A 24,243-nucleotide genomic window follows, 5' to 3' on the forward strand; every position below is an offset into this window, starting at 1 on the left:
TTTTGATAAAATCTTTAGAGACTAGATTAGTCACATCCGGTCAGGGGGCCGATTCAACTGGGAAATTAACAAATACCTCCGTCAAAATTATACTTTTGACGCAGTCAATATTTAGACAGTTGCGTTTGGCAACAAGAAAGTGTCACTTACCAAAAAGCAACATTCAACACATCGTTCAATGTATTTGTTTGCTATTTATTTTCACTTTTTTTGTTTGTTATTTTCTTAGTCGCTTATCTGTAATAAAACAAGGTTAAAAATAAAAAAAAAGTGCACTGGAGGAAGTGCACTTTTTTTTTTTTTCCTGTTTGGAAAGTGCGACTCCGCCCCCAAGTGCCCGCCCGCCAGTTAGCGTCACTTCCTCTAAATTCCACCTGGCGAAGTAAGTTGACTTTCTCAACCCAGTTAGTTAGTTAGTTAGTTAGTTAGATACCCGTCGCGACGTCCTCTCTTCTTCGCTTCTCTCGTTCACCATGTCGTCCCGCTGAGTCAGTGAGTGGCCGCTGGTGTCGGGGAAGAAACCTCCAGCCATGGCAGACTGCGGCTCGGAGGACCGTCCGCTGTGGTCGGTTCCGCTCGTCGCGCTCAACGTGAGCTGCCGGAAGAAGTTGGGTCTCTACCTCAATCCCAGGACAGCCGTGGCGGCGGACTGGTCGGTGGTGGCCGAGGCCATGGACTTCACCTACCTGGAGATCAAGAACTACGAGGCGGCCAGGAACCCCACGGCGACGGTGCTGGAGGAGTGGCAGGCCCGCTGCTCCGACGCCTCGGTGGGGAAGCTGCTGTCCATCCTGGCCGAGGTGGAGCGGAACGACATCGTGGAGGATCTCCGGCCTTTGATAGGTGCGACTCGGGGTGTCATTGGGTCACGCACACAGCATTTCAAGCAGTTCAAGCCTGATGACGGTTCATCGCGGTGTTACGCTCCAGTCATTTCCCGAACAGGAAGTGGTTTGTTTACGCAACTAGAAAGCTTTGACAATATTTTCTGTCTACCTTCCTCAGTTCGATGTTGAATTTGGTATGATCTGAAAATTGTCCCTTGGATGACCAGGGTGAGATCAGTGATCCTACTAGTTTGTTCCTACTGTCCAAGGGTCAGGGTTATATCGAATTCATTTTTTCGAGTACTTGTTTACCTAAGAACAGAGTCCAGGCTGATCATCAAGTCAGAAATGTATTGTAAGAAAAGAAAAGAAAAGAAAGAAAGATACTGTATGTCCACCAACGATATGACTTAAGGCTCGTGTGGAAGTATAAGGCATTTTGTGTAATCATCTCCGATCCTGCTTGGTAATTTACACGGTTGCGCATTGCTTCTGTCTGACACCAGATGAGGATGTGAAGAAGTACAAGGAGAGGCAGAAGAAGGAGGCAGAGCCGCCTGTGCAGGTCGACGAGGTTGACAGCTGTCTCCCCCGGACGACCCAGAGGGTCGGCCTCACCCTGGAGGATGACCCCGATGGTCTGTGCTTCCTGCTTCAGTTTTTTATTTTAATAAATGAATAAATCGCAGAACTTAATGGCTTGCTATCCATCTTGCATCACCTTCACAAGACGGGCAGTCAGTGTAAAATTTCTTCACAAATTCCTGCATAAATGGGAGTTGGATGACACGATCAAAATAAACAAAACAACACACCTTGCCCACCGACATTCATTCAATGTTTTTAAATGTTGCTTCAAATATCACAGCGATTGCTTTAACAATTTTTCGGTGGCTGGTACTGCAACCTGCAGCACTTGACACAAGCATAGCTTCCTTCGGTGAGGCCCCTATGATATCGAATCAGATAAGCGATCTGATACTTATCACATGCACACACCACAACTGTTGCGTTTCACTTCCTTTTTAACTTTGCTCTTGTCTCCCACCCACTGAGTCTGTATTACATTCCTTGGTAATTAATCTCCTTTTCTGTGTAATGCAATTTGTTCCGCTTTTGGTAAAAGATGTGCTGCGCTGCAATGGGCAGCGCTATACTTTGCCGTAATAACAACAACAGCGCTGTGTCGGAGTCTGGCTGATTTTATTTTACACGCCATATTTTTTCCAGGGACCCCTGAGCTGTTTGATGCCTTCATCTGCTACTGCCCGAGTGACTTGAAGTTCGTCCACGAGATGATCCGGCAGCTGGAGCAGACTGAGTACAAGCTGAAGCTGTGCGTGTTTGACAGGGATGTTCTCCCAGGCTCCTGCGTGTGGAGCATCACCAGCGAACTCATTGAGAAGAGGTACGTCATCTTTAATTTTCAAGCTTAAAAACCGAAAAGACTCGCAGACTTGTGTGAACACAGCTAGCCACGGTCTTTAAATCAACACAACGTTGATGCAAGACACTTTGTGCAGATGCAAGAAGATGGTGGTGGTGATCTCTGACGAATACCTCGACAGCGACGCCTGTGACTTTCAGACAAAGTTTGCACTCAGCCTCTCACCTGGTACGTATTTTTATTCCCCCGTTCAATATGTCCTTAATTTCCCATTGTATCCACGTACGATTTTGCATTGAGCCTGTTCACTGTGTTCCTGCCAATTCAGGTGCTCGGGATAAACGGCTCATTCCAGTCAAGTACAAGCCCATGAAAAAGAAGTTCCCCACCATCCTCCGCTTCCTCACCTTGTGCGATTACACCCGGCCTTGCACACAATCGTGGTTCTGGGTCCGGCTAGCCAAAGCTCTGTTGAAGCCCTGATCAAGAGACCCAATCATGTTGAAAGAGGCCTTTTTACTCCATCAAGAGGATCACTGGACAGCTGCCTGCTACAAATGCGCCACTGGCAAAGTCTACTTGGCATTCATGATATGCATGTACTATAATGCTGCAACACTGGTTATATGCTGACTACATTTTTTCCTAGTGTCATAATGACACTTTTCATCCACTATGACTGCAGCTATCAGCAAAGTTCATTCTCATTAGTGCCGCTGTGCCACTCTGACAATGAGTTATGAAGAATGTGCTTATTTGTGTTGTGAATAAATTTGAACATTTCCAAAGTGGGTCAGGGAGGGCAAAAAAAAAAAAAGTACTTTTGTATTAGCATTGTTGTACTGGATGTATTTTAGACCCATTCCATCTCGAGAGGATGAGCAGTTTTTATTTCAGTATCATTCAAGATTTTTTTAAATTTTTTATATGACATTTCTATTACAGTGGATTTTATTCTTGCCTTTACAAAATGTCTGCATATAATTTTCATAAAAAATTTCACACTTCTGATTGCCTGCCTTTTAAATTTACAGTAACTATCTAACTATATTAGATAACATAAGGGACTATCGTGAAAGCATGGTCATTTCTGTAATTGGCCAGCAGGTGTCGTGATTTCGTAACTGCTGCATAACACGCTGTGGCACAGAACATTGCAACCATATGGGCATTCGGTAACAGAGCAGCATGCGCGACATTGTCCAATCAAGAAACAGCGTGGTTGCTTAGGGACACGCCTCCTCTCATGGGCTCTTTAATTTATATAATAAAACCCCGAGTTCTGTCTTTAAGGTAACTCTGCGCAGCCCCTTTTTGACGGTAAAACACGCCTCGGCAATCGAAACGTCTCAGGTTTAAAGGGCAGCAACTTTAATTCTGTATGTGACATATAACAAGACATTTCTGTGGAGTGTCAGAGGGAAAATAAATCGACCGCCTTTGAGGATAAGCTCGGGGAATATTTGCCTTCTGACACAGCTGTCGCCATTGTCGAAAGTGTTGGCGGAAGTGAGCGACTTGATTCATGTTTTGGCTAATGTTGTAACACTGAGCGGTGTTTCCACTGTGCCAAGAAGCTCTGAAACATACCCAGTGTGTGAACACGTATCATAATAAAAACATATTGGTTGTCTTGTCTTGTACAGGTGGTCCCTGAACACCCTGTAGCTCAGCCTATATCCGCGCTAACCGGCGCCTTTGTACGGGTTCATGCCTCGGTGCAATGCGCTCTGACGTCCCCACACCCAATATGTCCGCCGGGAAGGACCACATTTGCTCAGTAGGAATGCGGTAGGCGGGGCTGCTAGGCTGGTGTCAAACTTTGGGAATGACAGGAGCGCTTGCGGGATCCGCAAAGAAGGGGAAGTGTCGCCCTGCTCGTTCCTGTTTGGATTACTCGGACTTCTTTTTTTTCACGCACTGTCTGTGGACTCACTCAGCCCCGTAGTTCGGCGTGAGGACGACCGCACTACCCCCTCACCTCCAGTCATGTCGGAGGACCCGAGCTCCCAAACCTGGTCCATCAACAGAGACGACTATGAGCTTCACGAAGTCATTGGTGAGTGACATTTGGCTCGCTAGCTTCACACAAGTGTTCGCTCGCCAAACACCAACGGTTGTCATCGTTTTTCGGAGGGGGGTAGGCGGTGTGTCGGCCGGGCTGAAGGCATCCTTCCCCGGTCGGCCGCCGGTCGGCCGCCGGTAGGCAGCCTCGCCGCTGAGTTCATTGCGTTTGAATCAACTCGGCGGTCCGAGCCGGGCGGCGCTGTGACTCCGAAGTCAGAGGAATACGTCAAGGCGCTAGTGGCTACCCGTCCGCCGGGGCTGTGCCGTGGTGGTAAACGAGCGACAAGAGCGCGACTTTACTGCCCCATCGGTCTGCGCTGGAAAATGAGCTATTTTTCCATTAAGAATCTTGTCAAACGCTATTTCAATTAAGAGTGTATTGTTTTAGATACAAAGACCAGTATGTGAAGACTATAGTAGCTATATTTTCTCCTTAAAAATCAATATTCGTGACATGTCTAAAAATGCTTGCCTTGACTTTTTATTTTATTTTTTATTTTTATTATTATTATTATTAAATGCCTTTTAAAGATTCTCATGTGCGCTATGGCATCGTAAAGGATCATGTAACGTGCAGGTGCTTGGCCGTAATGTTTAGTCAAGTAAATAAGGTTGCATACCTAATTAAACGTTATAAATATGCAATTGTGCGTTTATTCCCAGGGCCCATGTATTTCACAATTAACCACATTGAATATTCACGCATTGAACTTTTTTCCTCACGCAACCCCCAGAACCTGTTGCGGTCTGCTGACAGCGAATAACTCGTGCTCGCTCTTGGAGGAGGGTTATTTGTACAGGCAATTGACTGGCCGCATTAATCCAGTTATGCGTGAACCCATTTGGACAGAATTAATTAGAGTTGTAAAGCTTCAAACCACGTTCTTCTCAAATAATGGAAAAGCTCTTTGCTTATTTACTCAGCAACAACACCCCCCCCCCCCCCCCCCAATGATGTTGTACTTGATTTTCTTCTCCCTAAATGCTAATTTATTTATGTCATGTTAAACCCTTCCTTGTTGGAAGGCATGAAGTTCCTTTGGAATTACACTGAGGTGAGCCCTGTTACTCGCTCCCATGTTGTGCAGCCTGAGGAATGACAGATTTTACTCGCAAAGCTCTGAAATGTCCCACCCCACAAATAGCTGACCTGCTTTCCCTGGTCTCGCTCGGACGGGGTTGAGAATACGAGGGAGTGTTTTAAGCGTATAAGTAAAGTATTGTCCTCCCCCAAATCACTTAGTTTGTGCCTCTGGTTTACTTTTACCCCGGCAGTGTGAGCTTCCTCCGCAGGGAATCTTTGTTTACAGAGGCTCCATTCTGCGCAACCGAAATTGACCTTTTTGTGTATTTTCCTACGACTTGGATGTAAATCCAAGCCACTTCTGTTCACCAATTTTCTTGGAAAAAAGTTTTTGATCCAGGCAGGCGCACCCCACAATCTGCTGTCTTGCCATTTAGAGTGCGCTCAGAGAAAAAGCCCCTCTTGTGCAGGAACCAGTTCTGTGGCATTTTGCTGTCACACGGATTGCCTGCACACGTTTTAAAACTGGTAGGGCTATTTCAGGGTTGGTCTGCGGCGTGTTTACTCGGGGTTTGGCCCAAAGATCATGATGAACAACAGTTTTTTTTTTTGTTGTTGTTTTGGAAATTAATAACGCCTTTAACCGATTTTGCTCGCCTGGTTTTAATAAAGGAACTGGAAGCTGCTTATACACTCTTCCCTTAAATCTCAGCGAGTTGCTGCACTTTTTATGGAACTCAATTAGCTGCACTCACACAGCGCTGTTTCCCAGGTTCATTGTGAACATGTGGCAAAACAAGAAATAACCTCAACATTGGCATCTGCTTCTGTTCACATTAAGCCCTCCTCGCCAAGAGTCCAGTGGGGGCCTCTCTCTTTTTCTCCACACTCTCAGCAAATCTTTGATGATTGCTTTTTGACCAGCGCAGCCTTCAGAAAGTCGAGCATAAGGTCAGAATTGCTGCATTGTCCTTGTTGCATTAGCTGTGAGGATAGTGAGAGAATGAACTCGACAGCTGCTGCTTTTATCATGCTATGGAATATGGAGGGCCCAGAATCAGAGCTGTGTTGTTATAATTTTTTTGTAATCAGGATGAATAAAAAAAAAAAAGTCAACAAAAATTGAAAGTCAGCTTTGCTTCGAAGTTAAAAACCACACAGGGCAATTCCCTCCAAATTAGTTCTTTGCAGTTAAGCTTTATTTAGATGGCTTTTGGGATGAGTTTGGGAAAAAAAAATCAAAAGTTCAAAGATCAAGGAGTCTTTATTGTCCCTGTGGAGCAATTTACTGTGCAGCTGTAGCGGTCACTCAACAGCACAACATACAATAATACAAACACGGTTAACGGTTCGGCAGACAGCGGCAGCAGTGGGAGGGGGGGAATGAGCATGTAAGTCTGTTGGTAATGCATTCTGGGTAGAATGTACCTGCAGCCTGTGCGTGTGCGCTGCTGAACGAGCGCAAGGCGAGCTGATTGGACGGCTCGGCTATGACTCCAGATGTTGCCCACAGCTCTCTGGTGCCCAGATTGGCGTGGAGAGGATGGCCCTGCGTGCACAGCCAGCAGAGCTATTGTTTTGGTAACTCACCCAGGGAGAGAGGAGCTGTTATTACATAGTTCACACCCACTCTTTTCAGCCCACTGAGCATTGGATCACGCTGGATGGGGTCCAGTGGAGGAAAAAAAAAAGACAGAAAGAAAGAAAACAGTGCTGCTCGCCGCCTCTCTTTGGGTATCGGACGCCCGATCGCCGGTGCTGATGAATCCGGGCTGGAAATTCGTCACTCCCGGCATTCGCACATTTTTCCCATCCAGGGAAAATCGTCCCCCCAAAAACCCAACTTTTCTCCAGGATTTATTGATCAACTCAACTCTCGCCATCTCACAATCTATCTTAGAAATCTTTTTTCAGCCAGTCTCAAGTGTCCGGGGCTCCGCTCGGCATCCTTCTGGGATGAAAGGGGCGGGATCCTCCAGGCAGGGAGCGTTTGGTTGCGATGCTGCACCATTTGCGGCGTCATCAGAACTGGACAACTTCTCCTTCTGTATTAGTCAGAGTTTATTGGCCACCAAGCACAGTGACACACCATTCAGGAAGCCTCGTCAGAGTTCATTGGCCACCAAGCACAGTGACACACCATTCAGGAAGCCTTTTGCTTTCCTGCTGCCCTGCCTCGTCTTTTTTGTTATTGTCATCGTCGTCAGTTCGCTGTCTTATCTCATCATTCAATGGAAATTTAGATAAAATGCAAAGAATTTGAGGAACGTCCCACGCGGCTTATCTGCCTGTCGGATCAAAGTAATGGGGCCCAGAAGGACGAGATCGCCGCTGTGATTCCTCGTCACGTGAAGCGTTTTGAATGGTATGAGGAATGTGGGCCAGGTATGCGGAGGGAACTGCTGTCATGAGATGCCAAAGCAGTGAGGCCAGGAGCCGCTCCTTTCAAGTCGCTCTCCTTTACATGATGTCGCACCCAGCGCCTCAACTTCTATCTTTTAAAAAAAACAAAAAAAAAACGTTCCTTCTGCTGTGGCGCTGCTTCAGCCATTAGCTGCAGCAGACGCAGCGAGGATTTGGCCTCGGCGGTTTGAGTCTGTGTGCGGAGCTCTGCTACCTGCCGCAAGAGTGTTTTATTAGAATGAATGAACCGGATGGAAAAAAACACAAGTAAGCTACGGCTGCGCAGCCTGTATGAACCTTTTGATTTTGTTTAATCACAAGCGGTCGTAAAGACCCGCGAGTGAAAACCTTTTTGCTCTCTTGAGGGCCACCGGTGAGACACGCCGTCTGGCTCTTCAGACTCCAGGGAACCCGTGTTGCCCCGGGTTTATGTGTCACGATCATGAAGCCCTCCGTGTCTCGATTGTTTTCAGGAAAACATGCTTACAGAAAACACCGACTGTCTCTTCATAAAGATCATGAGTGTTTTGTCAACGTTCTTGTGTCCAAAGCATCGCTTTTTTTAAAGCATCTGGAGTAGACCTTTAATCGTCTTGGAAGAGACGAGTGATGGATGCAGGTAAAGAGGATGTCCAGGGTGTGATCCCGCCTTCAGCTGGAGACAGAAGGTGGGTTTGCAAACCCTGGGCATAGTTGATGCATACTAGAGAAGCAGTGATAGAGAGAGAAAAAAAAGGGGGATGGCAGTAAATGACAGTGGCTGACAGTAAATGCAATGAGCGAAACGGTTGGAACCGGCGGTTGGATTTGTCCTCAGCAACTTAATGAATAGATTGAATTTCCAAAACACTGTGGGATCTTGTTGTCAGCCCCCTTTTATAGATGGTGGAGGAGAGAGACTGCAGACGCCCCACCCATGCCCCCCCGCCCCTGCCGAAACTTTGAAGTCCCACTTGCATCTCTGCCGTCCTTGGCGCGTCGCCGTCGATGGCTCCTCAATTCATTTATTTTTCAAAAGGGGGAGAGGGAAAAAAAAGAAGACGATCCTGCCTTGTTGTTGGCAGCCTTTTGTGTTTGTGCCAGACTGTTTAGCAGATTAGATGCCGGCCTGACTCGGTGGAAAAAAAAAAGCTCCAGTCGCTGCCTCTCTTGGCTTTGTGAGGACTCCTGCTTTTGTAGGAGAGCGCAGAGTCTGTGTGGCATCTCCACGACGTGTGAAAGCAGATTTCTGTCTAATTGGTGTCCGTGTCGTAAGATCTGTCCTCCCGAATGAATTTGCCGGGCCGTCGTCTACATTTTTGTTCTTGGAATATGATGACGAGGGTAGTTTTGCAGTGCTCGAGATCAGTCTTGGTCTCAAGAGCGCTTTATTGAATTTACCCACATGTCTTGGTCTTGTCTCGATCTCTCGATACTCTCTAGTCTCGATAATGTCTTGGTCTTGGTTGGTCTTCATCGTCATCGTATAGGATGGTGGAGGCAGCCAGGCAGGGTTGAGGCTCTTTATTTTTCAGTCTGAGGAGCTTGTGGAGCCTCGGAGGCCTCTTGACCCGTCCCGCTCCAAACCCAACAACCTCTCCCAACTCCCACCCCCGTCGTCCACATCCTTCGGACCCCCACTGATGGCTGGCCCGCTTGTTTGTTTAGAGGGATTTACACTGTGCTGTGTTCGGAGCGAAAAGCGGGCTTCCTCCGGTCAGGTCCGGCCTGAGCTGCCCGTCGCTGGCTGGCTGCTCTCCAGAGGTTTGTTTGGGGGTCGCAGGCAGACGGGCAGGCAGGCAGGCCAAACTGCAGGTGATGCTCGGGGATGTATTTAAAGAACAAAGCCAGCGAGGCTAGGCTAGCGTCTGTCTTCGTGTTGTAGTACTCGAGACTGGTCTTGATCTCAAGATCAGTCTGGAGAGCACTTTTTTAGGGCCTTGGTCTCGTCTTGGACTCTGAGGCCTTTTTTATCTTTATTTTTTCTGTTTGGTTGTTATTTTTCTTTGATATATAAAGTCTTGGTCTTGTCTTGGTCTCGAACCCCAAATGTCTAGATCTGGTCTCAATCTCGATCAGATTATCTCGGAAAACATTTCATTTGAGCAATATGGAGGCGGCGGATTAATGTTTCCCCTGTGTCGACTCGGGTGAAGACGGTCAAATGAGAAGCAGTCGTGTCTCCGGGGACAACGCCACGCTTTAATTTTGAGTCAGGAAATGATTTTTCCCCCGTTTCTCTCTCTCTCTCTCTCTCTCTCTCTCTCTCTCTCTCCCTCTCTCCCTCTCTCTCCCTCTCTTCTGAATGTCGTCCCTCATTAGGGCTCCATGTGCGTCTGGCTGCGTCAAAAAAAAAAAAAAAAATAGACCTCCAAACAATGAGCACTTTGTTAATATTTGCTCATAACCCGAGATGAGGGACGTTAGGAAAAGATTACTGAACCGACTCACCTCACTCTCGTGAAGAAAAGCCCGCTTGGTTGAGGAGACTCGGCTCCTTGTGTCGCCGGGCGTGACGAGTTCTCTGGGAAAATAAGTCTGCACGCTCGTGTTTTATTAGCTCGGAACACAGAAAGGTCAATTAAACAAGCCGCTGTAATGCAGGACCTGGCAACCTGCAGGCGAGGACTTCTGGTCGTTATGGAGAATGAGAAATTATTATTCCGTTTGCTACATATTGACAGACTGTCTTTGCACTCTTTCAACTCCAGCCTGAATCAAAAGTCTTTGAAAAAAAGTCTCCTGCCCAAAAAAAAAATCTGTTTTTAATCTTATATTTCTAATCTGTATAAGTACTAAACTTCCGCCCTGCCGGGCATTAACCTCTTTAAACTGAGGTGCAGCAGAGTCAGCGGAATCAGACTCGCGTCATCGAGCAGGATTTGGGAAAGCGGATTCATAATTGATGAACGGATCGCTGAGCTGTTGCCAAAGTGAAATCGGATGAAACACTGAAGTTTAAACCTTGTTTGAACTCGAGGGGATTTGGAGTAAAAGTTTGGTTATCTTGCCGCCATCAGTCTAGACGAGGTTCAGCGACGGGGCCAATCGTTCAGGCGAAGGTTGGAAAGTCTATTAGATTTTTTTAATTTTCTATTTTTAATTTTTTTGTTTTGTTTTCTTTTCATTTCAGGGAGCGGGGCGACGGCCGTGGTCCAGGCAGCCTACTGCATACCGCGCAAGGAGAAGGTGGCCATCAAGCGCATCAACCTGGAGAAGTGCCAGATGAACATGGACGAACTCCTGGTGAGCCTCACGTCGCACCATCTTTATTATATCAATGAGATGGGAACCAGTTTGGCTTTTCATTGCCCTTGTTTTTATTTATTTTTTTCTCCCTGCCCAAGTGGCTCCTGTACGGAAGCGCATTGCTGCCACCCTAGAACAAAAAGCAGGGCTCAGTATCACGTTGTCACGTGATCAGCCAGGAAGCTTTATGGACCACCAGTCGACGTCTTAGTTGATTCTTTCAGTGCATTTGGTGGTTTTTGAGGTGGGAGCGGTGGTTGGATGTTAAATAGCGGTGATCGGGTTCTGTCTTTGTGGGTTGCTAACACAGACCGGGGCAGCGACAACCGACCTCTCCAGCGTTCTCCCTTTTGTTCTAATGCGCTACGTATGTGAAAACGACCGGTGGCCTGGATGGGAAAGAAACTGCCGATTACGCCCCCTCCTCCCCCCTCCCCCACACCCCTCGCTCTGGCGACACCGATCCTATTGGGAGCCCGCGTCATCACCCCCCCACCCTCCACCCACACTCCGACCACCTCCCCCAGTTCCTGGAGGATGAATCAGGGGAATGTCGCTCCTGGATTCTGGGAGCAGGCGGTCACATGGAAGTGTGCAAGGTCGGATTTCCTGGCCATGGTCCCCCTCCACCCTCTTCTTGCTCCCGCACCCCCCTCCCGTACCCCCCCAGTCCCGCAGCCTGCTTTGCTTAAACCGCATGGAAATGTTACATTAACGCGGATGCTTTCCTTCAAATTCAAAAAAAAAAAAAAAAGCCTATAAAAAGGACAATTTATTTTTATTTATCGAGTTTGTTCACTTCACTTTTTAATTTCCAGCGGAAACCTGTCAGTCGTGCCTCACTGGCTGCGCCGCGTCGCAGTTATTCCTGGCACCGCCGCTTGACAGACGGGCGCTTTCGAGCAAACAAGCTCGCTGATCAAGACGAGGAGGGGGTTTGTTTACCGCGATCACCGTTCAAATATATATATAATATCCCCCCCCCGCCACATTTCCATATCTGTGGGTGCGAGTCGCTCGGCTCACGACTCGGCGGGGAGTCTTTCGTTTGTCGAGAGTGCCTTTTTTGTGCGGCAGCAGTAACAACAAGAGTATGTGTTAGAATTAAAGGGTTGCAACAAAAAAAATTGCAGATTGAGACGAGAGGCTTCTAGCAACAAGATCAGATTTCAGCCGTGTGTTTCCTCAGTCCGCAGGGTCTCTGTTCCATGCCCGTCCGTTACTGTGTGTGTGTGTGTGTGTGTGTGTGTGTGTGTGTGTGTGTGTGTGTGTGTGTGTGTGTGTGTGTGAGCTCATAGCGAGCGTGTGTTGGGCCGAGGTGACGTAACGCGCCTCCTATAGTGGCTCCTCTGTGCTGCCTCGCGGTGCTGTGACAATAGTGCCAGTTTCAAGGTCCTCTGCCGCGTCACTCGCTCCCACTATAATGCCTGCTTCTCTTAAAAGAATGAATAAATAATTACACAAATCAACCGACGGAGCTTGTGGATATTTCCTCTTGGTTTTTTGGGGTTGATTCTGGAAGAAGGCGTGGGGTTTCGCCCCGGACTCCGCCGAGCATCAACCAAGATCCGGGGGAACACCCGGAAGGCCTGTTTCGGATTTGCTGCTTGTGTAAAATGGTCAAAGACCAGCTTGTTCTTGCCCTCAGTGAAAACAGAAGTTTGAGGGAACCGTCTTTGTGGAGATGTGGGTCAAAGGTTACTTCCTTTTTCGAAACAAACTCGGTGCCCCAGTGGGGAAGAGATGGGCAGTCGGCTATTAATAATGTCAAACAGCTGTTCTCAAACTGCTGGGAGCGCGCGGCCACACTTAATGTCACAGTGATATTTGTAAGTTAAGAAGTCGCAAGCGGCATTGCAGAGGTGCTCATGACCGGCGGCTGCCGGACACTTTGTTTTTGCCATCGCTGACTGATGCAACCAGTGGGCAGCGTGCAGGCGCGTGTGTCACTTCCCTGTTCCCAGAGGAAGAGAAGATACGGTCGAGCGGCTCGCACGCTGTGTGAGGTCCAGTTTGAAGTGAATGTGTGCGCTGCTGCACGTCTGCTCCGTGAAATCTGTCACTGCCCACCAGTTGTTGTTGTTGGTGTGTGTTCTTTTGGTTTTTATTTGCGTGACAGTGCAGCTTCACCAGGCAGCTGGAATCTCCGTCTTTCTTAGCGTCAGATGCTAAGAAATCTTCCAGACTGTGCGCAGGAGAGGTTCCCGGGACATTGAGAAGCTATGTGCCTCACAAGCTGCGTTTTCATGACAGTTTTTCGCAAAATAAATATAGTAAATATTTCTACAATTTCGACAAAGTACAATCGCGATTTGCAGGCGTTTCCATTGAATGGTGTGAAATTTTTTACGAAAATTAGGACTTAAGCGCTTCACGCCTGCAAATCGTAAATTGTAATTTGTCAAGATTTTACAACTATCACTTTTATTTTGCGATAAACTGTAACGGAAACGCAGCTTGAGGTTTTGCACCTCCATGATGAAGCTCCCTCGGTCCATGGTGCCAATTGGCCTCTGAAAAAGAAAAAAAAAAACCCTCTGACCTTTTGACCCGGCCCGACCCATAATGGCAATTTGTCGGTGCGGCTTCCGCCTCATTTTTGCCGTGAAAATGAATTAATACGGCTCTTTGCGGATGGAAAGTGCGTCAACGCGACAGGAAGTCGCTGTGTGTGGGAGATGGTTTGCTCCGCTACAGCGCTGGGACCAGAGAGCAAATTAGTTTACAGCTTCTCTCCACAGTCTGTAAACGCGGCGGCGCGTTTGATTTGCGGGCTTTGGATAACACGGTGATAATGAAATCCCCGTGATTGAAGATGAGGTCATTGGAACAGCCTGCAGCAGCACACACCGAGCTTCCTGGAAAAAACACTTTTCCTGCTGCTGTTCGAGCTGTACGTGTTTAAAAAAAGATTCATTTCAAAAAGATTTGGTTCGATTAGACAGATTTGCACACAGAACCAAATTTTTGTTGCAATGTCTAAAAAAAACCCCCAGTTTTCAAAATAAATAGGATATATAAATAGTCAAACAAATAGTTTATGCACTAGTCATATAAAAATGAATTGCAATGTGTGTATGGATGAATGCTGGGGGAAAAAAAAACAACACATCTCTCTTTCAGATATTTCCTGTCGAAATATTTTCCCCAGTTTGCCCCCGACCAGATGTTATTAAAGCCAGGGCTCACTGTCCTTGCCCCGGCGCAGATTCACACTGACCCGATCAGCGCGATTCACACACACGCACACACACACACACCTGCCAGCTTTGCCGGAGCTCGATATCCTCCCGGCCATCCCTTTGTTTTTCTTCTCTGGGGTTACCCTGGCCTGCCGAGCCTGCGGGATGACCTGCCGCTTCCACCGCCGTGAGGAGGGCGCAGGAAGGGGCGGAGCCAGCCGCTCTGGTTTCTCCTCCTCTCTCTGTCAGACTCCAGCGTCTCCACTGATAAAGCGATTGTTGCGCATTTCAGACCAGTGGGACACACCTGCTGCGCCGTGTGTCTCCTCATTGGTCTCCGGCAGTGTGTGTGTGTGTGTGTGTGTGTGTGTGTGTGTGTGTGTGTGTGTGTGTGTGTGTGTGTGTGTGTGTGTGTGTGCATGTGTGTATGTGTCTAAACATATCACTACCTGTCACAACCCCAGTCGTCACCTCGCCCTTATTATGAGTCACCACGCTCCGAACATGATGGGCGTGTGTGTATTTTGTGTGTGCTACTGATTTACATGGCGTCCGCGCCTTGTTGGATGTCAGACTTTGAGTCTTACATTTTTTTTTGTTCTTTTTGGACATAAATCAGCTTTAGAAATGGTGTTCGCCTGCTACGAAGCGGGTGTGTGACATCCGTGTGTTGATGTCTTTTGATTTCAATGGCATTTCTGATCACATTTTTATTCAAAATATAGCCATATAAATAAATACATTATACAGAAAAAAGTATAATTAGCCGACTCAGTTTAGTCAGTTTATTTAGACGGGACAGAGTGAATTCACGGACAGGTTGACAATACAGAGTACTCTAAACATGTAAATATACAGGCGTTAGCTTGCCACTAAATTCAGTCCGTTGTCCCCAATAAATAATGATAAAATTAAACATTCAGTCATATTTAGACATCACAAAACAACAAGGACATGCAATATGTCATCGCAGGGATACCATGTTAGCGTTGACACAAATACAAACAGACAGGGGGCACATGTAAGATGTCATCTCAGAGATAACAAAAGTTACAGACATCATCACATTTAAAGCACAGACAACAACCATTCATACACTACTACTCTATCCTAGAGTGCTAGAAAATACAAGGTCAAGTGCGTAGTGCTAAAAAAAAATAACATTTGATTGCTTTTGGGCCATGTTTTGACTCTTAATAGTGCAAACGTTGGGCTTTAACTAGTAGCTAATGGCTAGCTAAATGTGAAGCATATGTTCTGCACTTTTTTTTTAGAGTCATTATAATTGTGACTTCAGTGTCCAGCCACGCACAGATGTCATCCTGCGACACAGCGCCCCTAGAAACAGGTTGGGTCGGCCACTTGTCGTGCGTATAAGTGAGAGCTGGTGTGGAAGCGGCGGTCCCAGTTCTGCAGCTGGCTGCGGCTCTCCAGCCATCGGAGGTGCTAAAGCGAGAGATTGCGCTCGTGTTCCAGCATTACCTCATCGCTATTGCTCTCCCCGCACACACACACACACGGAAAAGGTTTACGACTGTATCAAAGGGTAGAGCTGCTTCTGGCTCGGGCACAGACAAACATTACGTGGAACTAACCTATTTTTTCCACGTATAATGACGTTCATTGTTATGCTGGACGCTGAATCCCGTTTTGTTTTTTGTTTCTTCTTCTTCTTCTTCTTCTTCTTCTTCTTCTTCTTCTTTTTTTTTTTTTTAGAACAAGGAGGGAGACAATTTACTGTTCACATATACATGATGCAAACCTGATTCATCATCTCAATGGTTCCGAATGAGCACAACGTAACTGCTGAGCCAATTTTTAAGATCGATGACGATGGTCTGAGTCCCGCTACCGTCGTCTGTAAATTGAAGACCAGTACGGATATATCACCGGTGTTGCGTCGCGCTCCAGTAGTTTTGCTATTGTGTGACGAAAGAGGTTAACACGCTGAAAAGATTCATATCGCCCCCTAGTGTGGGGGAGGAGGACCCGTTCCCGTCAATAATTCGATTTTCTCCGCAGCACGTCAAATGGGAACAGGAGAGAAGACGGATTCGACTAGAAAACCGAATTATGAGCTTAGTCCGATTAAGCTCTGCATGTAAACGTACTGTGTGTGTCTTGCAGAAGGAGATCCAGGCCCTGAGCCAGTGCCACCACCCCAACATCGTGTCCTACTTCACCTCCTTCGTGGTCAAGGACGAGCTGTGGCTGGTCATGAAGCTGCTCAGCGGCGGTGAGTCGACGGCGAGACCCAAACATCAATCTTGGTGTTTCCATTTCTGATTTAATAACGGGTGTGGGGAAGATGATTCTGATTTCGGGGTATGCCTCTCTGGCGTCGGAGATATATAATTGGGAGCGGGGGGGGGGGGGGGGTTCGGGGGGTGTCCCAGCATGCTTTGCACGACCTCTCTGTATGAAAAGGGGAAGGAGGGGTGGTAGCGGGGCCACTCGCTGGCAGTAATGTTAACTGTAATTGCGAGGAATGTGACGGCACTGATCCCCATTGTCTCCTGCGTGAGCCGCAGCTCTTTCCGGTCTTTAACTCGGCACAAGCGCCGGAGCTAATGACAGGGCAGAGGTAATAACACCCCCACCCCCCACCCTGACCCCCACCCCCCTCACTGTACCCGTGTGACAGCGCCTGCAATTAACCAGTGAGAGGAGTTCGAGCGGGGAGGAGGGAGGTCTCCGACGACGGCAGCCGCATCCGTTTCCGAGTGCTTTTATTTGCAGCATCGCCGTCTAATTGGGTGTTTGGGTCGGATCCGGAGAGGCTAGAGGTTAAACTGGACTGAGACCATCACTAGCTGAACTTCAAAGCCGTTGTCGTCGGGAGTGGGGGTGTTCATCCGGTTCGCAGCCATAAATTACATAAATGTGTCATTTGTTTTGAAGGGTCACCGTGAAGGTCAAGTGGTAGTTGACAATCGAATGCATTGGACATTGTACAACAATTCATAATGCACCAAATGCATCAATCTTCTCACTTGCTATTCATCATTATCATGTCAGCTGGTGCTACCGATAACGATAAAAAAAACGACATCAAGTGGTCACATTATAGATTGCAGTAACACTCGCCGCAGTAGATGGCGCTCTTCCTGCCTCTCACAGGGTAGATGGGACCCCATGCTGTCAGCATCAGTGCCCAGGCTGCCTGCCTGCCTGCCTGCCTGCCTGCCTGCCTCTCACACGCTAACAGAAACCCTGGCTGAGCGGCGCGCCGGTGCAGGGGCCTTTTCAGGAAATTCCTGTTCTCCGAGTGAAACATCTGTTTCGCTGAAGCGGCACCTTAAGCCGTCGGCGGGGTTGCGAGCGGCTGCGGCTGCGAACCACATGGGCAGAAATGTGAGTCATGCCACAGCAGGCAGAGGAATGCGGCTCCCAGCAGACTGGATGAGCAGCGTTGGGACGAACCTACACGTTTCTAAATGAGGCGACTCGGCGTGGAATCCAGTTCACAGCTGAACGACTTGATCACTTTAAAAGACGGGGAGTTGGTCCCGTGGTCATGTGGCTGTCAGCTGCTGCTGCTGCTGCTGCTGCTGCTGCTGCTGCTGCTGCAGTGATGACGCTGATAAGGACCTTCAGACAAACAAGTCAACCTGTCAGTTCCCCTCAAGTCTTGAAGGAGCAGTTTTCTTCTAAAAGTTGAGACAACAGTTGTCTGTTTGCCCTTTTCACCAAGCGCCACCAGCCCCGCCCCTCCATCTGACCCTCCAACATTAGTCAGCATTTTTCCCTGCTGGACTCGGGCCTCAGTTGACACCTCCCTCAAAGCCCCGGCGCTCAAAGCCGCTGCTCCGGCCAGGACGTGGACCCGGTCCTAATGAGCTATAAACCAGTTAGAAGGGAAGCTGACGAGGATCACGTTAAAATGAGCCCACAAAGGCCGCATTGTGCTGCTGCCCCTGCGCCTGATCTAAAATAATCTGCGCTCGGGCTGTTTCCCTCTCTTACCTTTGCCATAGTTCCTCCTGCCGCTCTGCGAGAGGAAAAGTTTGACATTTCAGCGGGGGGAAAGAACTGCGGCGGCTGCTGCTTTCAAGCCGAGTGTGAGATAAGAGACGACGGCGGCGGCCAAGCTGGAAGCTGCAGATTGCCTTAAAGCACATTCTTTCGCCTCGGATGCAAATGTAGACCTGATTCCTTTCACATGGAGAAGCTGCTGCGGCTGCATCTCCTCTTCTGATCTGATCTGATGGTTTTTTAAAAAAGCCTGGTCCAGCTGAGCCACTCCAGGAGATGTTGCTCCCAGTGACTTTAGCTTTGCTCAGACTGCCAGACAAAATCCGATTTTCAGTCCATCCAGCTCTTTTGTAGTCTGAACAGTCACAAATCACATGAAATCCGACGTCGTTGCTACAGCAGCCTGTCAGATGGGTCAATAATGCGGCCCAGTCTGAACAGAGCCAGATCCCATTTGGACACTTTGCTTACAACAGTGTGGAAAGTCAGCCCTAAAAATTTGGATTTGAGAAGGAATCTGATTTGAATCAGATTCGCCTGCAGTCTGAATGCAGCCTTATTTGTTTCACCTGTGGGCTAATTAGCAGCCCATCACTGTATCTTCTTATCCTCCTGGTCTTTGCCCAGGCAGCACAACCTGTTTTCCGTAGCCCCCTGCAGCTGCTACAGCCGATAAGATGAGCACCGACCGACCAAAGGGCTGTCAAAAGACATGGCTCTATTTAACTTACTCACACACACACACACACAAACACACACACGCTCAAGTCGGCGACCTTCTCCTTGCGGCTTTCCCTTTTTATGATTTGGTCAGTCTTCCCCGCCTCACTGCTGCTGCAGCTGCTGACTCCCGTTTTCTCCAGGCCAGTCAGATGAACCCACTGAACTCGGCACACCTCCAACTCATCCACCTCTCGCTTACCTCACATCTCAGGTGCCCCCCCCCACGTGTGCCTGCAAGCGAGGCAGGGGGGGCATCCTGGGGGGATGAGCGGATCAATATCTTTGCACCGGGAAGCCTTGCTGAGGTTGAAAACAAACAGCCTGGACGTGGACTCGTGTCTGGGACAGCGCTGCAGCGAACCTCAAACTGGAGGGTGGTGGGAGGGGGGTGGGCGTGGGGGGTCATTTCCAGCTTTTGTCACAGTTGTTACTGTTTATAGAGCAACGGAGGGTGTGTGCCTTGGCAGTGATGTGTGGCGCTCGGCCACAATGGCACAGAGGGGCGCGCGGCAGCATCCTCCTGCGTGCCTCTGTCCCTCGCGCACTCCTCTGTCACGCCGCATGCAAATGCACCACTGCTGTTGCAGAGGGAGCCGCTTCTTTTTTTTCTTTTTCTTTTTTTTTTACCCCGCAAAGGCGGCACAAAAGAGATCATACGCTGACAGCGGTGTGACTTTTATCCCCGACGCTCCCCTTTTGTGTAGTCGGCCTGAGGAGGGATGGAGGGAGGGAGTGGGGGGGTGGGGAGGAGAGAGAGACAGAGAGAGAGAGAGGGGGGGGGGTGCAGGACGACCACTCTGAAGACAAAAGCAGAGATTTTGACTTCTAACCCCCCCGAAAAGCTTCACCGAGACGCTTATCTTGAGAGCATTGTTTGAAAGCAAATGGACCCGAAAATAGGAACAGTTTTTTGTTCATTTGAAGGTGGAAGAGAAGCTGATTCACTCCTGTTGCTGCTCTGCAGGGACTTTTAAACGGCAACGTTGTTTTGTTTTCCGGCTGAGAAACAAAATGCTGACGTCAACAAAGTCGCATCTATTTTAAATTCAACCTTCCAAGTCCAAAAAAACATCTTGGGAGGAGAATAAATTCAATGTGGTGGCACCTTTACGTGACAAACACACACACACACACACACACACACCTATACACAGTTGTAAAGCTTTGTTTTACCATGGCCATGTTGAAAGGTCATTGTGATTTTGTGTTTATGGTGAAAAGACTTTTTTTCTTTGCACAGCAGAAATCCTGTTTTTTCCTTCAATAAAATCCATCCTGGTGGGGGGTGTTTTCTCTATCCACAATCTGATGAATCCCGACCAAATCATATTAGACAAAAAAAAAGAAAAGATTCTGACTGATTGGTTGCCAACGTACAGGAAGTGCATGTTTTGTAGAAATTGTGTTTAAAACAAAACAGAAACAGTCCATGGCGACGTTGCGGGAAGCAGATTATCAGCCGAGGCCGTCCAGATTGATTTGCTGCCGGCCGCTGCTGAAGAGCCCCAGCCACCGGACAGCGACCTGCTCTTCTCACAGAATAAGAGAAAATGTAGGGGGGAAAAAAGGGGAGGCTTGACCGTTTCTTTTTGTCTCCTTTGTCAACTGTGGTGTTTCAGGCTCCGTGCTGGACGTCATCAAGCACATCATCTCGCGGGGGGAGCACAAGTCCGGCGTCCTGGACGAGGCCACCATCGCCACCGTGCTCAAAGACGTGCTGGAGGGCCTGGAGTACCTGCACAAGAACGGCCAGATCCACAGGTATAACACGAACCCCCGCCCCCCCACTGAGGTTGTGTAATGACACCGACACAGGGGCTTTCACCACTGAGCTGCAGCCCAGGAGGCTTCCTCCTCCACCTGCTCCGCCTCCATGGAGCCGAGCTGCAGATGGAAGCGCCTGGAAAGAATTGCACCACTTTGCACACTTGACATCAAACCTGATGGACGAGGTCGGACTGCCGGGCGACGACGGCTCCAGATTAAATTTGCAGAAGTGAATTACGCCGCGATTGATTCCAAAGTTCAGCGCGCCGCGCTTGCAATTTGTATCCTCGATGGGAAGTGACAGATGAACGTACCCAGGAAATGCATCATCACTTCCCAAAGGTCGGGGAGCGTCACGGGGCCCAGTGTGGGTGAGGCAGCGAAAGCTGGCTTTTTTTAATGGGCAACAGTCTGTTACAAACAAGCTGGAGCAGCGGTGTTGGAAGAAGCAGCTTGGGGGAAAAAATTTGAATACCGTCATTCTGCAGTTTAAATGCTGAAGTACAGGGTGTCCCAAAAAAAGTTGACGTCATTTCTAAAGCAGCTGAAAACTACTAAGCCTAGCTCAATGAAATTAAACATTCTCGGTGTTGAACACCATAAGTTTATTATGGGACTGCCAAATTTTTCCAAACTTTGCATTGAAGATGCAAAACGAAAGGCTCAACCTGAAAACACAACAAAAATAAAACATTAAAGATAAAATCTTGATCTGTTTCTGTACATTCTGTGAAAACAGTGAAAACATGTGAGATTATTTCAACAAGAATTTCCAAAGTTATTGGCCTGTGAAATGATGTCAAATCTTTTGGGACACCCTGTGTTATGTAATATTCAGCCGGATGGCTGATTGGTTTGGTCGTTGTTTTTGTCCCATTCCAAACCAGTGGAAGGTACAAAAATACCATGTGGCCGTAAACACGTGGCTATAAAAAAAACTTTATTTTCTGGACATCAAGGCTTCTTTTCACGTAAGGCAGTACAATGTTGGACCATAATCAAATTAGGAAAATATGGTCTGACAAGAAAAGGGAAAAAAAAGAAAAGTGCGACAGTTTTTGCGTGGTTGTGCGTCAGAGGAATGTGTTCAGAGCCTTAAACCGAGCGGTGTGCAGGGGCTTTCCCCACTTAGGACGGTGCGGTGTGGAAAATCGTAAAAGTCTGAATGAAGGATTTCCCGGCGGTTAGAGCGATTGTTCTCATCATCGTCACCACCAGTTTGTTTTCTAGCTGGGTTGGACTGTTGCTGCTGTTTGACTGGGATACCGGCGGCCTCATCACGGTGCTGTGAAATAACAGTTGGTGAAGCCTCTGCAGGAGAAAAAAAAAAAAAATCAGAATGAAAACCACTGCAAGTGCAGCAAAACGTCCCAACGCGCTGCTTCCTGAAGTCGCTGCACCAGCCGGCCTGTCTTTAATATTCATCGCTCGCTTTGTCACACTTCCTCTTTTCTCTCCCGCTGGTTCGAGCGGCTGGCCACATGTTTAAATAATGCATGGGCTTTTCTTCCCCTTTCATTTTTCCCTTTTACACCCCAGCCTGCATTGGCGAATGAGACGGCTCATTTTCATTAGAAATGTAAAGAAGAAGCTTGCTACATACGGCAGCATCAGGCTTGTTTGGAGGTCAAAGGTCGTCCGTTCATCGCCGAGGTGGGCCGGTGGGTGCGGCCGCAAGCGTGACACTCGCTCGAAAAGGGGGTGGGGTTCCAGGTCGTCACATGACACGTTCGCTTTGGCGTCGCATTGGGGGAAAAAGCAATTAGAGCCTCGTGGCACCCGCGGGGGGAGGGGGGGGGGTCGTCGTCCTCAACCCTCGAGACATTTGCCACCAGGGCGGCGAACTGCTGGTCAGAGGCCCCCGAGAAAGTCGGCGAGTCAGACGCTGCCACCTGCCCTCAGAACTTCACGGCAGGAGAAGAACTCTGAGACCAGATAGCAGGGCGGTGCTCCAGACTCGCACTTTTTCTTAAATCTGGATTTAAAGAGCCGCCTCCAAAAATCTGGGAAAATGACCTGCTCTTCCTCCTCCTCCTCCTCCTCCTCCTCCTCCTCCTCCTCCTCCACCTGCTGCTATCAGGTAATGGCTGTTGTTACGCCGCCTCGGGGAGCCGAGAGCCATTAGCTGAGAGGGGGAGTGAAAATGATAAAATGAGTCTGAGGGACTGAGAGGAAAAAAATGTGGGCACTTCTAAAGAGGAGCTGGAGGAAGGAGGCGTTTCATGAATAACCTCCCGCCTCCCTTCTTCTTTTTCCTCATCTTCTTCTTCTTCTGCTTCTTTAAAACCCTGTTGCTCCGTGCACACTGCTCCCCGGCCGCCAGGACGTGACGTCAATGCGAGGTGCCTCCAGATGAAAGCTATAAATCTCTCTGGCGGCTCGACGCGTCGCCCGTTTCAGCGTTTACATCTTCCTGCCAGAACCGGATCGCCTGCCGGTGACGGCGAGTCGGGAGGCGTTTCGTCGCTGCGGTGCGAGGAGCTGAAAATACTCGCAGGGGAGCTGCGGGATCTGCAGGCTGCCTCCTCCTCCTCTCTTCTCTCCCACCCCCCACTGCCCCCCCCCCCCCTCCCCTCTGTGATTCTTTGAACTTCTGAGGAGCTTTGTGTCATCTTCTCCACCTTCTCCTCCTTATTCTTCTAGTCCTCCTCTTCCTCTCCCTCCTCCTCCACCTCCACCTCTTCCTACTGCTCCTCCTCCACCTCCTCCTCTGCCTCTTCCTCCTTATCCTTTTCCTCCTACTCATCCTCCCCCGCCTCTTCCTCCCCCTCCTCCTGTATCTCCTCTTCCTCCTGAATGTAAATGACTGTGTCTGCAGCCTGTGTGTTGAAACCTGCTGCAGCATTTGAATCGCAGCTCTCGTGTTTTTCTGAATGAGTGCGCCAGGACCGTGTCTGCACGGCGACAATGACACATTGTGAATGAACGTGAGTGATTTTGATGTTGCCTTTGTTGACGACGACGCATATCAAAGATTTTTCTCCTCAGGCCGCCAACTCAGACCTCCTCCGTCTGCTGCTATAGAGAATAAATTTGATTAAAAACTCGCCCATCTCGTGACTGGCCCGCTGCCTCATTTTGGGAAGTATTACCTGATTGGTCGAGGTGATCTCTTGAGTTGTATCTCCTCACTAAGCTGGCCCTATTGGCACGCAAACGTTCAGCAATGAGTCAAAAACACATTCTGAGTGTGACCACGGAGGAAGAGGAGGAAGAGGAAGAGGAGGAGGAGTGCCAGCTCCACCTTCTTCACCTGTTTTTCCGCCCGACCCCAACGGACCTTTGGAGAGCTTCAAAGAGCCTCGGTGGAGGGGATGCGAGAAGCTTTTCAGCACCACCGGCGCTCATCACTCGCTGTCTCCCCCGGATGAAATGATATCCCGCAAACACAGCAGCCCTTTGTGTCTGATGTCAACGCTCGGTTGTCGCCCTGTTTTGTACATTCATTCAGACCGATTTGTGCGTCTCCGAATCACTCAATGGCACAGAAAGAGAGAGAGAGAGAGAGAGAGAGAGAGAGAGAAAAAAAAACCCCGATGCAACCTTTTTTACTCTAGTGCCCCCGCCTGGTGGTGATGCTTCCTGCAGCTGAGTTTGGACTGAACGTTGAACAAACTCTTTCAAATTCATGGTGAAATTTGGGCAAATGAGTTGAAAGTG

At 48.6% G+C, this 24,243-nt stretch overlaps 2 protein-coding genes across 4 annotated transcripts in view; both read left to right on the forward strand.

Annotated features, from left to right (window-relative positions):
- The first annotated feature begins 353 nt into the window (after nucleotides 1-353).
- myd88 (MYD88 innate immune signal transduction adaptor) lies at nucleotides 354-3,156 on the forward strand. Its single transcript, XM_076050524.1, has 5 exons — nucleotides 354-843; nucleotides 1,334-1,465; nucleotides 2,058-2,235; nucleotides 2,351-2,442; nucleotides 2,543-3,156. Exons 1-5 carry the CDS (start codon nucleotides 531-533, stop codon nucleotides 2,695-2,697), a joined length of 870 nt encoding a protein of 289 aa, XP_075906639.1. The 5' UTR covers nucleotides 354-530; the 3' UTR covers nucleotides 2,698-3,156.
- A 367-nt stretch (nucleotides 3,157-3,523) lies between these two features.
- oxsr1b (oxidative stress responsive kinase 1b) overlaps nucleotides 3,524-24,243 on the forward strand; it is a 29,231-nt gene continuing 8,511 nt past the window's right edge. The window contains exons 1-5 of one of the 3 annotated variants that reach the window (XM_076050521.1): nucleotides 3,524-3,723; nucleotides 3,861-4,273; nucleotides 10,821-10,933; nucleotides 16,246-16,354; nucleotides 20,436-20,577. In XM_076050521.1, coding sequence (XP_075906636.1) covers nucleotides 4,204-4,273; nucleotides 10,821-10,933; nucleotides 16,246-16,354; nucleotides 20,436-20,577 — 434 coding nt within the window. In that variant the 5' untranslated portion in view covers nucleotides 3,524-3,723; nucleotides 3,861-4,203. Of the gene's footprint in view, nucleotides 4,274-8,022; nucleotides 8,377-10,820; nucleotides 10,934-16,245; nucleotides 16,355-20,435; nucleotides 20,578-24,243 lie in introns of those variants that run through there. The other 2 variants (XM_076050522.1, XM_076050523.1) reach the window with 2 other exon arrangements.

This window comes from Nelusetta ayraudi, unplaced genomic scaffold, assembly GCF_046127955.1.
Source record: "Nelusetta ayraudi isolate G7.1 ecotype Tasmania unplaced genomic scaffold, CSIRO-AGI_Nayr_v1 ptg000127l, whole genome shotgun sequence".
NCBI lineage: Eukaryota > Metazoa > Chordata > Actinopteri > Tetraodontiformes > Monacanthidae > Nelusetta > Nelusetta ayraudi.

Excerpts from the sequence above, each read along its gene's own strand:
- myd88 (XM_076050524.1), top strand. The coding sequence starts at position 531 with ATGGCAGACTGCGGCTCGGAGGACCGTCCGCTGTGGTCGGTTCCGCTC. Across the intron at positions 844-1,333 it reads GGATCTCCGGCCTTTGATAG|ATGAGGATGTGAAGAAGTAC; the intron begins GTGCGACTCGGG and ends GTCTGACACCAG. Across the intron at positions 2,443-2,542 it reads TGCACTCAGCCTCTCACCTG|GTGCTCGGGATAAACGGCTC; the intron begins GTACGTATTTTT and ends CTGCCAATTCAG.